This window comes from Podarcis liolepis, assembly GCF_965112155.1.
Source record: "Podarcis liolepis genome assembly, chromosome: 17".
In the NCBI taxonomy this organism is placed as follows: domain Eukaryota; kingdom Metazoa; phylum Chordata; class Lepidosauria; order Squamata; family Lacertidae; genus Podarcis; species Podarcis liolepis.
Genome location: NC_139571.1, coordinates 7,727,307 through 7,744,805, shown reverse-complemented (window position 1 = coordinate 7,744,805; position 17,499 = coordinate 7,727,307). Strand labels below are relative to the sequence as shown.

Genomic DNA, 17,499 nt, shown 5'->3' with positions numbered 1-17,499 from the left:
ATTGTATCCATCCCTGCCAAGATATCTGGTAGATTTGCCAAATGTTAAAACGAGGGTAGTCTTTGCACAGGCAAGACTAAATGTCCTTCTGTTAGCAGATTGGACGGGCTGACATAAAGGAATTCCTAAGAAGGATAGAATTTGCAGCTGCAACTCTGTGTCAATAGGAGACATAACTCATGTACTCTTTCAATGCCCTTTTTATAATGATCTTAGAAACAATTACATCCGCCTGTTGTTGAGATCGCAGAAGGGAAAGACATCCCTTGCAAAGACCTGTTTTTTGTTGTCTGATGTAGAGAGGGATATATCCTTTAGAACATACAAATTTCCTTCCAAAGCTTTACAAATTTGTGTAATAAAACTTAAAGGGCGGGGGTATGAGAAATGATTTATCCTGTAAAGGTCGGGGAGCAGAAATGTAAACCACTATTATTAGCAGTATTCTTATTCTTGTTATTTTCATGTGTGCAACGGCTGCTTGCTAAACACAATAAATCAAAGTGAACTGAACCCCCTCAATGAGCACTTCCTGCTAAGGCAATTTAACACACCAATTCAATATGAACCGACAGAGAAAGGGGGGAAATGTTCACTTGCCCAAGCATTCGGAATGGGGCCTTCGTGGCTGGGCTTTCATCGCAAAGTACCTTTCATGACTGCTGGGCCTCCGTGCTGAAGCTGGGACTTCTGCCACTGGATCATCCGTATAACGTTCTGGTGCTGTTCCACCAAGTCGTTAGGAGGTCGCTGGCCAACTTGTTTGTATCCTGCCATCTGCCAGCAAAGGAAGGAGGGTTTGTGTACGTTCTCAGGGAAAGGACAGAGCACTCAACTTCAGGGGTAAGAAGTGGACCTGCTGGGACTAAGTTCTGTCTGGCTGACAAGTGCATGCACAGGCTGGGAAAGGGCTTTTCCAGGGCCACAGCAACTGTGAGCAGCACACCTGAACAGGTGACTAAGAGAGAGTTGGTCACCTGAGAGATCTGGCCACATAAACGGAGAAGGAAGGCAAGACTTCACCATATGAATTTGCCACACAACACTTCTCTTTTAAATTGGACCGGAGTCTGCAGACCTCAGGGGGGACTCCTTCTGCAGAATGAAATTAAAGGCTAGATTTCTTTTTTCTAAAATAAAAAGGTAGTTTATGAAGCCGAAGCAGGCAATAATAGCCCAGAGAGAGCAAAATACACGATTCTTCCAGTCGACTGCCCTTTTATTTGTTTGTTACTCAGCCGAGACAGGAATGCCAAGCAGGGCCCAAGGGTTATGAGGGTTGGGAAGAAGACATCATTTTAGGTCATTTTGAAAGGACATCACTCACACATTCCCTAGAGATTTGTCTTGTCCAACCTTGGGTGTTTTTGCTGTACTGTAACACTTCAGCTGACTACTGCACTACTAAGGTAAGCAGATTTTAAAATCATAAGCATTATACGCTGCCCTAAGGAAGCACAGCAACTTGGAGACAGGGCTGAGATTTCTGAATGAACTTCCTGCCCCTCCTCCAACCAGTAGCTTTGTAAGTTAGACATTCTTAGAGCCTTCAGCCCAAGTACAAAATGTCTCAGTCAGTTTGCAGGAGTCAAGATTCAATGTTTGCTTGCAGTTTTGCTCCCATCAAGCCCGTGCCTTGTTCTTTTGAGGGACAATGAACACAACTGTTCAGAATGTAAGACATACCAGTGTCTCACTTGTCAAATTTGTGTCTCCTATTTCCTCCCATCCTTTTGTTGTCCATTGCACAGTCTCAAGATTTGTCTGCAAGCACCTTGAGGTGGAAGGGACGTGGGTGGCGCTGTGGGTTAAACCACAGAGCCTAGGACTTGCCAATCAGAAGGTCGGTGGTTCGAATCCCTGTGACGGGGTGAGGTCCCGTTGCTCGCTCCCTGCTCCTGCCAACCTAGCAGTTCGAAAGCACTTCAAAGTGCAAGTAGATCAATAGGTACTGCTCTGACAGGAAGGTAAACGGCGTTTCCGTGCGCTGCTCTGGTTCGCCAGAAGCGGCTTAGTCATGCTGGCCACATGACCCGAAAAAACTGTCTGCGGACAAATGCCGGCTCCCTTGGCCAGTAAAGCGAGATGAGCACTGCAACCCCAGAGTCGGCCACGACTGGACCTAATGGTCAGGGGTCCCTTTACCTTTACTGTGAGGTGGGGAGCCTGACTTCTGGCCAATGTTACGCTAAAGCACCATGTACAGTGGTACCTTGCAAGACGAATGCCTCGCAAGACGGAAAACCCGCAAGACGAAAGGGTTTTCTGTTTTGGAGGCGCTTCGCAAGACGAATTTCCCTATGGGCTTGCTTCGCAAGAAGAAAGCCCATAGGGAAATCTCCGGGGACCTCTTTTAAATGCTGGTGGTGGGGAGCAAAGCCTTTCCCCCCCTCCGGCCTTCAGAAGAGGTCCAGGAAGGCCGGCGGGGACCGAAAGGCTTTGCTCCCCACCGCCAGCATTTTAAAAGCAGTCCGGGATAGCAGGGAAGCGCTTCCCGCTATCGCGGACAGCTTTTGAAGGCAGGCGGGGGGGAGCAAAGACTTTCGCCCCCCGCCCGCCTTCAGGAGAGGTCCTGGACCTCTTCTGAAGGCGGACGGGGGGCGAAAGTCTTTGCTCCCCCCTGCCTGCCTTCCCGGGAGAGCGGAGAAAAGCAGCACGTTTCTCCGCTGTCCCGGACGGCTTTGGAAGGCAGGCGGTGGGGAGCAAAGACTTTCGCCCCCCGCCCGCCTTCAGAAGAGGTCCAGGACCTCTTCTGAAGGCGGGCGGGGGGCAAGAGTCTTTGTCCCCCCTGCCTGCCTTCCCAGGGGCTTTTACATCGCCCCGGACAGCGGAGAAGTCCTCCGCTGTCCCGGGCGATTTTAAAATGCCGCCCGCCAGCATTTTAAGATCGCCCCGGACAGGGGAGAAGTCCTCCGCTGTCCCGGGGTTTTTTAAAATGCTGGGGGTGGGAAGAAAAGCCCTTGTCCCCCCCCCCCAGCCTTCAGAAGAGGTCGGGGGACAGACTGTCCCCGGACCTGGTCTGAAGGCGGTTTCCAAAGGAACGCATTAATTGATTTTCAATGCATTCCTATGGGAAACCGTGCATCGCAAGACGAAAAACTCGCAAGAAGAAAAAACTTGCGGAACGAATTAATTTCATCTTGCGAGGCACCACTGTACATGGAGATGCTGGAATTAGTAACTACCACCCTGATAAACATTACTGACCTTTTTCTCCAGCCTCTCCTTGTCAAAAGCGAGGACATTGAAGCTGTGCAGAGTGCAGACAGGCTTGCTGCAAGGAAAGAAAGTGCAGCATGGTTAACCTCAGAAGAGGCCAGCAACAGAAACACAGCACAGAGAATGAGGCAGAGGCAAGCAGGCAACCGCCATCTTGGAGAAGCAGATATGGATTGGGTGTGTGCCTGCCAACTTCATGCCCAACCAACAAAAGCATGGCTGGCTCCTGCCAAGGCAGGGGGGCAAAAACCAGGCACATCAGCTGCAGCAGAGCCCCCTAGCTTGGGGACCAGAGTTTGGTGGGCAAGCAGACGGAATTGCTGCCCAGGATCCCTGGGGTTCTAGATTCAGGAGCTGCTGTGGGCTTCTTCCTGACAACTCTGAGAGAGAAGGCAGCCCAGCATGCACACAGGGACACTCCTGATCAGACCTGTTGGCAGGCAGCGTGCTAATTTCTCATTTGCTAGAATGCCACAGGACAAGTTTTAAAGGACCACAAGAGCAAGATGAATAAGGTTGGGTTGGGTTTGAAGATTGACTGGCCAAAGGAGCGAGGAGAGCTCTGAGGTTTCATGCCCGGTGCTGTTTCTCATGCTGTTCTCAACCCAGGACAGACAAATCCAGTCTGGTAAACAGCTACATGGCAGATTTGAGGCAAGAGAGACACTCTTTGTCATTTGCATTCAGAACAAGAGAACCTTCCAGACAAGATTTTTCTGCCTTACACCTTGGCCTCAGCACCCCCTTTTCCTTTCAGAATGCCTCCAATCACATTCAGGAATCTTCCTTGCTAGCCGGTTGGTTCCGACTTCTCTCCCATCTTAGGCCCTACCCCTGGGAACATGAAACTCTGCCCTTGTTGCAAAGCCTGCACAATGCCCTAGTGCTGCTCTGCCTGTTCCTCGTGCTCTTTGTTTCTCAAGCCTACAGGAAATGCCAGGCGGTTATCAGACCAAAAATCTATCCTGCTAGATTTCCTGTTTGTTTTGAGTGGTGCCATCCAGATTGCACAGTTTCACAAGACAGGCACGGTCTATCCAGGCCGCTCTTGAATGCCAGTTCGAGATATCTTTCTCTCTCCCTGCTCCTTCAGTTACAGGAGAGGCTCTGCTTCTGCCTATGGCTAACTGGGAGGAGGCCCTACCATGAGAACAGTTAGGAAACTGTCTCAACCCATTGATTCAGGGCATCATCATCAGAGCGGGAGACAAACCCATCTGTAGTATGTGGCACAATCCACCTTCATGCCCTCCTGCGCAGGCCCCACAGAATGGGACCTGAAAGAGGCACAGCAGTCTCCCATGTTACTCGATGGAAAAGGAGGTGACCTTTGGATCTCCTGCCTCAGGCACCAAAATATCTTGGGTTGGCTCTGGGCTCGTTATTCACCGTGCAAAATTGCACCTGTTCTTTCGAAGCTTTAACTACTTTGCCTTCCTGCCAATTGCCACAAAACCTTTTGTGCCCATACAACCTCCCAGAGCTCTTTGCCCTCTCTAGTTGTCCTACATTTCTTTCCTTGTCCAGAGCCGGCAGGAGCAAACCATTCTCTGTGCAAGGGAGCCTTCGAGGCCTGAGAGAAGGAAGGTCCAATCAGAGCTGGCTTGGCTACAGCAGGGAGCAGATGGATGTTCTGGAAGGGAAATTAGAAGAGACTATCAACAGCCACTGGCAGAGCAAAAGGTGCTGGGCTGGAGACCTGCCTCTGTGCACACCATCCAACTGTCCATCATGCTCCCTTAACAGGGAATTCAAATATCAAAAACCCTACGCGATGGTAACTGGTGTAGTTTGGTGGGCAAAGCACTGGGCAAATCTGGGAGACTTGCTTATGGGCTTCTCAAAGGCATCTCTGGCCCCTGTGGCAAAGAGGATGCTGAATTTGTTAGGGTTTTGTCTGATCCAGCAGCAAGGCTCTTCTCATGCTTTGTCTCAGCCACTGACTCATTGTGTGGCCTTGAATAAACTGCTTCACTTACAGTGGTGCCCCGCAAGACGAATGCCTCGCAAGACGGAAAACCCGCTAGACGAAAGGGTTTTCCGTTTTTCAATGCGCTTCGCAGGACGAATTTCCCTATGGGCTTGCTTTGCAAGACGAAAATGTCTTGCGAGTCTTGAGATTTTTTTCCGCTCCCCCCCCTTTTTCTAAGCCGCTAAGCCTTTAATAGCCTTTTAGCCGCTAAGCCTTTAATAGCCGCTAAGCCTTTAATAGCCGCTAAGCCTTTAATAGCCTTTTAGCCGCTAATCCTTTAATAGCCGCTAAACCGCTAATAGCGCTAATCCACTAAGCTGCTAATAGGGTTGCTTCGCAAGACGAAAAAACCGCTAGACGAAGATACTCGCGGAACGGATTAATTTCGTCTTGCGAGGCACCACTGTACTGCCTCTGTTCTCTCTACTGTACAGAAGACAGATGAGGCTTGGAGCTTCCCCTGCCCTGTGTGCCAACTTTACAACAGGTATGGTTCTTATACACTCTCCCAAGGCACTAAGGGCCTACGCAAAGAGGCTCTTGTGGCATCAGAAGCTCCATTACAAAATCCTCACAAGAAGCTACATTGCCACTTTTGAAAACTTGGGCTATTCAATTCCTGTTTATTCACAAGTCTCAGTAGCCAAGAACGATGCAGCTTATCTGTATGGTCACGGCAAGCTGTCTCCTCAGCAGAACTGCTATTTGACGGAGGCCTTTCTATCAGAAAGTCAGACCGGTATCATGCAGCGTTACGCAGTCAGGAGAGCAGAACTGATCCATGAGGTGCAATCCACCAGGAAGGTCTTCTGCACAAGTTAAACGAAAATGAACTACAGTGGTACCTTGGGTTAAGAACTTAATCTGTTCTGGAGGTCCGTTCTTAAGCTGAAACTGTTCTTAGCCTGAGGTACCACTTTAGCTAATAGGGCCTCCCACTGCTGCTGCACGATTTCCGTTCTTATCCTGAGGTAAGGTTCTCAACCCCAGGTACTATTTCTGGGTTAGCGGAGTCTGTATCCTGAAGCGCCTTTGGTAAAATAATACTCAGAGCAGCTTCCAAATAAAATCCATGTCAACAAGGCTTACGCAGGAGAACTTCCTGGTTAACTGTGACCTCCAAGACAGATTGCCCTGTCTTTCCCCACCCTGCTGCCCCCAAAACACTCAAAAGCAGCTCCCTGAAGCAGGCACACCTGCCCTACTGCTTTTTTGTGAGATGCCTTGGGTCTTGCATGTGCCTTCTTGAGCCGAGAGCGAAGTAAGAAAAGAATGAAAAGGAGAGCGGAAGGACAGGAGTTAAGATTTCCCCACAGATTATGCATGGAGCTAACTCTCAGGAGACCCCAGCAAAGGCACAAGAACATACATACCTACTGCCCACATCCTTCCCAGGAGCGATTGCTGGCTTGGGTTTGGGAAGAGCAACCTGGGTAAAGAAAACAAATACTGTTTTGCTCCTGTATGTCTGGCATAGCCATATTTATTTCGACAATGCAAGGCTGGTCAAGGTTTTCAGCCCACTTTCCAGAGGTGGGGTGGGAGCTGACAGCCGAGACCAGGACATGATCAGGGTTATGAGCATGCCAAACAATTCTATGAAAGTGTAGAAAAGTCATAGCACACGGTATTGTCTACAGAGTTTGGCTCCCTAAGAATCTCAGCTTTCATTTGGGTGGGGGAGCAAGCTCTTATGAATTGTGAAGACCTAGCTGAAACTGTGTGGGACACATTGGGCTAGTGATTTTGGGTATAATATCCAACTTTCATCTTGGGAAAAGTTGTGGGGAGAAGTAAAATTTACAGCATGCTATGCATTGAAAGAAAATCAAATGAAAAATGATGTACCGTTGGTACCTAACACCAAGTAAGATTGCAAAAATGTATAAAACTAAATCAAATGTGTTGGAAATGTAAAGAGAAAGAAAGTATTTTTTTCCATATGTGGTGGTCATGTTGTAAGGTAAAAAGTTTCTGGGAAATTATTTATAATGAATTAAAGAAAATGTTTAAAAATACATTAGTTAAAAAACCAGAAGCCTTTCTTGTTTAATAGGGGAAGAAGATAAAAGACTTTTTATGTATGCAATGACGGCAGCGAGAATGCTACTGGGAAGAAGAAGCAATACCAAGAAAGGAAGAATGGCAAACAAAATTGATGGATTATGCAGAAATGGCAAAACTGATGGGGAAGATCAGAAACCAAGAAGATTAAGTATTTACTAGAGACTGGAGTAAATTTGTAGTTTACTTGAGAAAACCCCTGTAAGTTGTTAAAAACATTGGTAGCGTTGTAATGACATTTGTAATGTGAAATTGACTATGATAAAATAGGGATACATAATAGTTGGAAAAATTATAATAAGCAAAAAAAAATATTTTTAATTTAAGAACCCATGGAAGGGAAGTCGGAAGGTTCAGGAAACCTTGTAATTAGATATATGTGAAAGATAACATGTATAAAAATGTGAAAACTAATAAAAATTTACTTTTTTTTTTTAAAAAAAGAAACTGTGTGGGACAATGGCTGGTGAAATCTGAGGGGTCAGAGGTTGGGATGTCATAATTCCTTGCCTCACCTCACCAGCAAACTCAGAATAAAACATGCAAAATAGTTTACGAACGCAAAATAAATTACTTAACAAAACATTTGCCAAATTTGTCCAGGCTGCAAATTGCCCTCCCCCCCTCGTTTAATATATTTTTTTTAAGCAGACAGTATGCACAGGGCTGGACAATCATCTGCCTCTTCCCATCACAATATGCTGCTCCTGTGGACAGAAAACCAGCATCTGAATAGCAACAATTGCTGGAGACATTTCAAGCCACGCTTAGTCATTAGCCACGCTTTTGGCCCACATCCATTTCTGAAGAAACCAAAGTTTGGACTCTGGTAACACAGCTGAAATTCATTTCTCGAAAAGAAAACGGAGCCACAGAAACGAGGTGACGGAAGGGGCACAGTAGGCTGGATACCCTCTAGGATGAGCACTAACCACAGATTCCATATGGTTCGTATTCTTGCCAGCCTCAGCTGAGAAAGGGCTTGGGCACAGGGCCAGAACCTTTGCAAAGCCACACTCAGAACAACTTTTCGGGTGCCACCCAAACCAGCTTTGCCTTGATGGAAAGCTTCTGGGACACAGAGAACCGCTTGGCTCTTACTGGTGGCATCGTGAGGGGGTCAATGACCAGCCACTTCTCCGTCGTCGTCTCCAGTTGCTGGGAGGTCAGCGGCTCTCTCAGACGCACAATGACTTCCAACTTGCCCCCTGTGGGCCGCCGACCATCCAAAAGCTAGGCAGAGAAAAGAAAAAGAGAGATGCGCCCCAATTAGTGTGAAGCCACAACGCTCTGAACTTCTCCCCGCCAGCACCAAATGCGTCCCGCTCATTGTTCACACTTGTCAATCTGTACGGCAGAACAATGCAGCCTGTTCCTTTTGGCCCTCAGGGTGCTGAGGGAGGAACTGGCATCTCTGTCTTTTCGACTACGTGGCAGATGGCAAACCAAAGCCTGGAGAAACTGCTCTCCACAGGGAGGCTGGCTGAGCAGGCAGCGAAGGCTAGTTCAGAACTCTGATCCAGGCCACTCATTTATTCACAATCATATAGAGGTGCACATGGAGTTACAGTGAGGGGGGGAAAGTATCCCCTGCTAAATTTGCCCGTTTGTTCTCTGACGAAGAAATGACCAGTTCATAATTTTAATGGTAGGTTTACTGTAGCTGTGAGAGACAGAATAACAACAGGAAAAACCCCAGAAACCCAGAAGACAAAAGTCAAGAGATTGATGTGGGGTTTTCCTGTTGTTATTCTGTCTCTCACAGCTACAATAAACCTACCATTAAAATTATGGACTGGTCATTTCGTCGTCAGGGGGCAAACGGGCAAATTTAGCAGGGGATCAAATACTTCCCCCCCTCACTGTAAACAACAACATTTAGAAAGATCAACATTCCTGAAGTCCTCCACTTCTGAAAACTGTAATTGGGCCTTGAAATGTTTTTGAGGTGATGGGTTTTTGGTGGATGTGTGGATACCTCCCTTAGCAGCTAATTGCATTGGTGGTGTGAATGTCTGTCAATTCCGCAGGTGGAATGTTTTTAGCCGTTATCTCAGGAAGATCTTCAAAATGGGAGCTTATCCAAAAGCCTGCCTGCAGTCACCTGCTTAGAGCATTCTTCAAATGCAATATTTTTGTGTGTGCTATATGGGTTTTTTTTTTGGTAATCCTCGTTTAAATGTTCAGTTGGCAATCCTCATGATAGCTTGTTTACTTTCTTCCAAACTTATTCTCATTAATAAACTGTTGTCACAGTCCTTTTAGCACTTTTTGTGGCCGTTATATAGAACTGTGGCCTTGCACGTGATTTCGCATTTAACTTCAGTACAGAAGGTGGCAAAGTGGAGTCACTCCTGATGCCCTGATGCAACAGGGATGCTGAAATGGGTGTTACGCTCCCCAAGACATGCTGAGCCCAAGGCCTTGAAAGGCAGTGACATTTCTTCCAGCAAGCATCACAAAGGCATGGTCTGTGGTGAAAGCAAAAGTCTGATTTCACTCTAGCCTCTCTCAGTTTTGCTAGAGCAGGGGGCCAGTCCACTGTCCCTCAGACCTTGTGGGGGGACGGACTATATATATATTTTTTGGGGGGGAATGAATGGATTCCTATGCCCCACAGATAACCCAGAGGTGCATTTTAAATAAAAGCACACATTCTACTCATGTAAAAACATGCTGATTCCCGGACCGTTCGAGGGCCGGATTTAGAAGGCAATTGGGCTGGATCTGGCCCCCGGGCCTTAGTTTGCCTACCCATGTGCTAGAGGGCTTGGTTTTACATGCACATCATGTCTGAAAAGAAAGGGAAGGATTCAGGCTTACCTCCAGAATCTCCCGAAGCTCGCAAGCTGTCTCCAGGGCATCCAACTTCAATTGTGCAGTTCCAACTACACGGTCAGTTTTGAACAGCCCTCTGGAGAGAAAATGGAAGTATTAGACTGATGACCTTATTCAGAGAGTCACAAATTTCATTCTGGTCTGACTTGCTGCCTTTCAATAAAACTAACACTTAGCCTTTTCAAAATAACCATACCACAAGAACTGCTGCAAGGTTACAGCAGAGTCTCCCCAACATTCCTGTAGTAAAACTACTCATAGCTTGGATGCCTCTTTTCAGCTTAGTTATGGCTTTGAGTACATGTGGATCTGAGCTATACGTTGCCCACCTGTCTTGCCTGTGTGTGTCAATGAGCCAACCTGAGTTTCTTCCTCCCATAACAAACATTTCCCAATCTCACATCCTGGGTTTTCTACTAATGTCCTGCCACCACCACATTATAGAAGTGAGACGTGGAAGATGTACCTTGTGTGGAATGAAAGCCACCTGGTCTCAATTGTTTTATCACTCTTTTGATAGCACTTTGAAGCCTGTTTCAGTTAGTGCCTCCTTGACCGCTAAATATCCTTCCAGTCTCCTCCATATTTTTTGTGCTTCTGCCAATAGCCCTGAAAGAATGTGCAATCTCAGCACATTCACAGACACTAAGAACCAAACCACACATTCCAAGAAACATCCTGAAATACGTAACTGGGACCTGCCATTTTACTTTCTTAAGAAAAAAAATCAAGGAAGGGGCAGGGGGCATGGATCATGACCACCATGTTAGGGAGGGAGGTGTATTCCTTTCCCCTGTATGCTTCCCCACCAAAAATCCCCACCTCAAGCTACTTGCTTCCGAAGGTGTTATTTGACAGGACTATTCCAGAAGGAAGCACAGTGGTTATCCCAACAATATACTATTCTTCTGTGCTTCCTGCATTGCATATTAAAAATACATATGTCAGGTTTAATTAAAAGCTCAGTGATTTCATGGAAGTGTTGAAAACGCTCATATTAAAGCTCTCAGGCCACTCAGACATGCAGCTTCCATGTTGAAGGTGGCCCACTCCAGTCAGTTTGACCACAGCAGGAAGGTCCCTATGGGTTTCTGGCAGTAACAGTCAAACCTCCATTTTGCTCACCCTTTATGGACGACTTCAAACTTGATGGCTTTTGTCTGGATGGCTCTCTTCAGCCCACGGTGCCCCCGATTAATAAACAGCTTGAACTTCTCTTGGAATTCTGCCAGAGGGAGATACCAAATAGGAAGGTTACTGGGCGTCAGGTGAGAGCCAAGAGCAATCATCACTGAAAGGAACAGCCTTGCATTGTTGGAGGGACTGGGGTCCCTGCAGTTTGCTTCAAGCCCCCCCCCAAAAGCTTGGGAGGGCTCAAATCCAACTCCTGAGCATTTACACAGTTGTTGTGCATCATGTTCATCCCATCACAAACACCCTAGGTAAAAAAGGTAAAAGGTAAAGGACCCAGGACAGTTAAGTCCAGTCAAAGGTGACTATGAGGTGCAGTGCTGATCTCGCTTTCAGGCCGAGGAGGCCGGTGTTTGTCAACAGACAGTTTTCTGGGTCATTTGACCAGCACGACTAAACCACTTCTGGCGCAATGGAACACCGTGACGGAAACAAGAGCGCACGGAAACGCCGTTTACCTTCCCGCTGCAGCGGTACCTATTTATCTATTTGCACTGGTGTGCTTTTGAACTGTTAGGTTGGCAGGAGTTAGGACAGAGCAATGGGAGCTCACCCCGGATTTGAGCCACCAGGCTCCTGATTGGCAGGTTTAGACCACAGCGCCACCCGCGTCCCTATGCAAGCACTCCATGCACTGGTAAAAGCAAATCGTGGTAGGATCAGGTTGTACAACATTGGCCATAGCGATGTTTCAGCACAACAGCAAACCCCTCCATTTGCTTCTTGGTTCACCAGAAGCACTTACACTGAGACAGCCAAAGACTGTACAGTTCTGATGCTGCCACTACTCCTTGCCATCAGATACCCTAAGATGTCAGTCAGCAGATTCTGTAGGAGGGAGGGAGGCGGGGGAAACCTGGCAGCTATCCTCACGCTTTTTCCAGCTTCCTCCAAATCATGCTTGCTGTTGCCAAGAAGGAAGTCTGTGCCACAATATACTTCCACCAGACACCTTCGCCTTCGAACCTGTTTGCGCTGCAAGCTGACATATTCACAGAAGCAACTTGCACATAAGGACTGAGAATATTCTCCACTAGAATCCAGGAGCCAATACTTCTTGAAACCAGCAGCAGCCAATGGAGCAAAAGGACCAATCATTTTCCAGAGTCACCTCTGATGATACAGGCTTGCTACTAACAAGTCTTGCGGTATCTCTGGCTGCTGAGCCGTCAAAAGCCCTGTTCTTCAACTGGTAGCCTGTAGCAGAGTTTCAGTCTGCCAAGCTTCTGTGGCGACAAGAGAAGTCTATCCTCACCTGCTCTCCTCCCTGTCATTGTGCTTTCTTTGCTGTCCCCACTAAAAGCCTGGCAAGGACATTTACTTCCAATACTGCACAGCTAGCTCAGTGCTTGGGACAAGGGAGGCCTCAGAAAACAGTCGGTGATGAGGGTCTAGCATACCCAGACACAGAACTAAGGGACCAGCCCAGTATACCAGTGCTTCATGGCTCTGTCCAATACCTGACCTGCAGCATCTCCCTCTATTCCAGGTGTGCGGCTGTCCCTGTGACTAAGGGCTAGACCACATGCAGTGCTGTATAGGTCACTTGGAAGCCAACCCATTAAAAAAATATAATAGTATGCAAGTGTAGGGCAGGTTTAACTCTTCCCTCCCCAGCCCTGATATTCACCTCCCATCCTCCATTTGCCTTTCTGAAGCTAATGGCAGAGGGGATTTTATTAGGCTAGGGCTGTCATACATGTGGCGTTTTGTCCTGGATCTTAAGTCAAGTCAATTGTAAAAGTGTGGGGTTTTCTTTTTTTTTGTTAAAAAAGAAAAGAAGAAAAAAAGAAAAAAGAAAAGCTCAACAATTTTTGGGGGTCTTCCTAAAAAAAAGGATTGCAGTAGGGGAGAGAATGGTTGAACCGCCCCACCCTTGCATGCTGCAGTCCCGTCCCCCCCCACAACACACACAGCCTCTAATATATTGGTACCTGGGAAGTCGAACGGCTTGGCTCCCAAACAAATCGGCTCCTGAACGCCACAAACAAGTTAGTGTTCCAGTTTGCAAATGTTTTTTGGAAGCCGAATGTCTGACGCGGCTTCCTGAGTGCAGGAAGCTCCTGCAGCCAATCGGAAGCCACGCCTTGGTTTTCGAACAGATTAAGTTTGACAACCAAGGTACTACTGTATTAATTTTACTTACAAGAAAAACAATACTGATGGCCTTCCTGGTGATGTGCACATGCTTTGGCCCTGAAGCTGTCAGGTGATTCTCCCCCCCCCCCCCAATCTGTCTAGCATGGCCTAAAGCTCACAAACATAAATTTACCGGGAGAGTTGGAATTCTTGATCACGTTGGTCTTGTCTTTCTGCGCTTCCTCCTGCAAATACAGAAATGTGAAAAGAAGCAGTAAGAACCAGGCGCCTTACTGCCGGAGAACTGATTCAGAGTATTTCAAAGCAGACCCCACCACCGTCCTCAAAGCAGCTTCCCGCATCAGGCTTTTTCGACACCCGCGTTACAGGCAGCTGGCTATTGAAAAGGCAGTTTCAAATTGTTACAGTCATACTTCGGGATAAATATGCTTCAGGATAAGTATTTTTGGGTTGCGCTCCGTGGCGACCCGGAAGTAATGGAGCGTGTTACTTCCGGATTTCGCCGCTGCGCATGCGCAGACGGTCAAAATGACATCACGCGCATGCGCGGAAGCAGTGAAACGCGACCCGCGCAGTCGCATCTTACATTCTGTTCAGGATGCAAACGGGGCTCCAGAACGGATCCCGTTCACATCCCGAGGCACCACTGTATTGTTATTTTTCTTTTTATTAAAATACCACCCCATATCCATAGATATCAGAGCGGTTCACAACATAAATTTACAAATCCAGGCGGGAATGATCATTGGCTGCTTCCCACAGGCTAATGAAAAGTTAACATATGACTCACCGCATTGGGATAGGGGAATTCAAAGCGGACAAAGGCATCCAGGTCATTCGGAGACATGCCTGAAGAAGGGAAAAACTAGAGTCAGGAAACATTTTAGGTCAAAAATCTCAAAGCTAAAGGACAAGGAGGAGGGGCTGCTCTCAGAAGGCTCCACATGGAAATCGGCTCAGCCTAGTTCCTTGTATGCAGCCCTTGTAGCACCTGCAAAATCAGGCCTCTCCACGGAAGCTGGGGCACAAGTTTGGCCTTTGCATGACTGCCTTGCCCTGCAGTGCCCTGGAAGTCAGCATGTGGGGCAACAGGCCGAGAAGTGGGCAATTCAGAGTAAAGAACACTCCTTAGAAACCACCTCTGGAGAGAGTGTTTGCCTATAGTACAAAATGAAAGGGGAGTGGGGAGTGAGAGAGAAAAAGCAGGCTTCAACAGAATTAAAGTCACTCTCAACTCCAGCCTTTTAGTCTTTCTCCCCTGACAGGTGGGAAGGTGGGGATTTCACAGAATGGGTCAAGAGAAAAGGGAGATGAAAGGAGGGAGGAAGCGCCCTCCCCAATGCACACACACCTGTTTGGGGGGTTGGAAGTACAGTGGTACCTTGGTTCTCAAATGCCTTGGTTCTCAAACAACTTGGAACCCAAACACTGGAAGCAAGTGTTCTGGTTTGTGAACTTTTTTCAGAAGTCGAACATGCTCTGTTTTGAGTGCCACATTCCATTTTGAGTGCCACACTTCCGTTTTGAGTGTTGCGCCGAGATTTTTGCTATTTATTTTGTGTTTTTGTGGCTCTTTTTATGTATGTGTGACTGTGTGGAACCCAGTTCAGCTCCTGACTGACTGACTGTGTGACTGCAGTACATTGTTTATTGCTTTCATTTTATGGATTAATGTTCCTGTTAAATTGCTGTTTTAAGGGTTGTTTTTAAAAGTCTGGAACGGATTAATCCATTTTGCAATACTTTCTATGGGAAAGTGCGCCTTGGTTTTGGAACGGACTTCCGGAGCGGATTAAGTTTGAGAACCAAGGTACCACTGTACTCAAGAAGCACACAAGATCCCTTCCCTGGCACCCTGGCTGAACACACGACTTAGGAAGGTGGTTGCAGAAGTGGTGGGGGCTGTGTGCTCCACACAGCCAGCTTCCCAGCTGGCACAGAAATGACCGGGAAGCGGGGGGGAGGGGGAGGGAATGCAGGTGGGGGCTGCTTCCCAGCTGGCACAGAAATGACCGGGAAGCGGGGGGGGGGGGGAATGCAAACTTTTCAAACAGGTTATTCTGATACCCTGTCTCAGCCAACCACACATCCTGTCTGCTTCACACAGCAGCAGATCCTTGATCTCTCTATAAATTTTTCTCTCCCCTTCCTCTCCTACACAGGCTCTTTGCTACTCCAGTAACCAGATTTCTTCCAGTCTTCTCTTTCCTGATAGGCTCTTTCCGAAGCAGCAAATACCTAAATCACTTTTTAAAACCTTTTAACTTATCGCACAGTAATTTGCTCTGGGGCGTTCCTGCGAGGGCTTGGCTTGTAAATAAATAATAACAACAACAGGATACTCTTTCTGGCAGTGCTTCTGACGGCTACTGAAATTACAAGCAGGCAGGAGAGCCAAGCAAGCCGGATCCAATCACTTTTTATGGGTTTTACTGTCATGTTATTATTGCTTTGATGCTGTTAGCTGCCCTTGAGTTTCCATTGGGAAAGAAAGGCAGGGTATAGACTGAATGAAGTAACGAATACAATGAGAAGGAGAAGGAAGACAACAATAGAGATAAAGTCCTTTGTTCAGGATGCCAATCTGCAATGCTATTTTCAAAAGCCACGTTTCTTCCTCCACGGACAGGACAGTGTAATAGTGATTGGGATTAGCTCTGCTCACTTAGACAGTGGCTTCTGCCTTCCTCAATAACACACAGGGACCCAAACATATAAAATTGTAGGAAAAACAAAGAGGAATAAAAGTTCTTTAGTATTCTACAGAACAGATACAGCTGGGGAGCCTGTGGGCCTCCAAATATTGTTGGACTCCAGCTTCCATTAACCCCAGTCAACAGGGGGTGATGGGCATTGTAGTCCAGCCATAACACCCATGAGATAGGCCCAGCAATGTTACGAAGAACTCAATTTTACACTAGGACAGGTCAGCCCTTTTGCACATTTCAGAGGAGGGGAGAATTCTTAATTTTGAGAATAAATGTTAGAATCATCTTGCTGGATCAGGCTCAACTGTTCCTCTAGCCCAGTGTTTTCGCTCCAGTAAGGCCCAGTCAGATCCTGCTAGGAAATTCACAAGCAGGGCATTAAAGACAGCCGCCGCCCCTGTTGCTTGTTGTCCCCTTCATCTGGTAAACAGAAACCATTTGCTGCTCTGAACAAAAAAAGTCCCACTGGCATAATACTTTGAATAACTGGTTGGGGGACATAAAAAAGAGAAAGGGAAACATTGCATCCCTTCTGCCAACACAAACAATTGTCAATAACTTTGGGAACACTTCACCATACTTGTTCTAGCAGACACTTAACTTTCTTCTGCCCGCCTAGCCTCCCCCCAGTTTGGCTTTAGACCAAACCTCCTGATGTTGCTGAGCTTCAGCTCCCAGCCAGCATGACCAATGGTCAGGGGTGAAGGGAGCAGCAGTTCAGCAATACCTGGGGAGTCACAGGCTCCCCAATCCCAACTGCTTTGTTCAACTTACAAGTAATGGGGGCAACAGGCATAGCAACTCCCACCCCCAAATTACGTTTTCAGAAACGGAAGCCGTTTCCTGCATTACCTGGAGGAGCTGGCAGGTTGATTCCTTTCACGACAGAAAGAACCATGTCGTTGCTGTTCAATTCTGGGAAAATCCTGCGAGGGGGGAAAAGGAGAGGGCCAGCTTCAACTGAGGTGCTTTCAGTGAACAGGCCAGGATCTCACCATCACCAAACAAAGCGTCTGACTCCACCCACCTATTCCTACCATTCCAAAAAGAACACTCTGAAAGGCTTCATGTCTCTCTCTCTCACACACATATAAACATACATGCTCTGGGCAAGAGCTGAGGTTTGAAACAGGTCAAGGCCCCGTTAATAAATCTTGGTTTGGCCTATGTGGGATTTTTAAAAAAATCCTCCTTTACTGAGAGCCGGTGTAGTGGTTAAGAGCGATAGACTGATAGATAATCTGGGGAACCGGGTTCGCTTCCCCGCTCCTCCACATGCAACTGCTGGGTGACCTTGGACCAGTCACACTTCTCTGAAGTCTCTCTGCCCCACTCACCTCACAGAGTGTTTGTTGTGGGGGAGGAAGGGAAAGGAGAATGTTAGCCGCTTTGAGACTCCTTAGGGTA

General features: G+C 47.3%; 1 protein-coding gene across 1 annotated transcript in view; it reads right to left on the bottom strand.

Annotated features, from left to right (window-relative positions):
• CC2D1A (coiled-coil and C2 domain containing 1A) overlaps positions 1 to 17,499 on the bottom strand; it is a 50,375-nt gene that overhangs the window by 4,156 nt on the left and 28,720 nt on the right. Inside the window, exons 19-27 of the mRNA XM_083482931.1 lie at positions 16,945 to 17,018; positions 14,175 to 14,233; positions 13,557 to 13,608; positions 11,219 to 11,318; positions 10,079 to 10,169; positions 8,357 to 8,488; positions 6,565 to 6,620; positions 3,208 to 3,274; positions 651 to 777 (exon numbers count right to left, since the gene is read on the bottom strand). Of these exons, the coding sequence (XP_083339057.1) occupies positions 651 to 777; positions 3,208 to 3,274; positions 6,565 to 6,620; positions 8,357 to 8,488; positions 10,079 to 10,169; positions 11,219 to 11,318; positions 13,557 to 13,608; positions 14,175 to 14,233; positions 16,945 to 17,018 (758 nt within the window). The remainder of the gene's footprint in view (positions 1 to 650; positions 778 to 3,207; positions 3,275 to 6,564; positions 6,621 to 8,356; positions 8,489 to 10,078; positions 10,170 to 11,218; positions 11,319 to 13,556; positions 13,609 to 14,174; positions 14,234 to 16,944; positions 17,019 to 17,499) is intronic.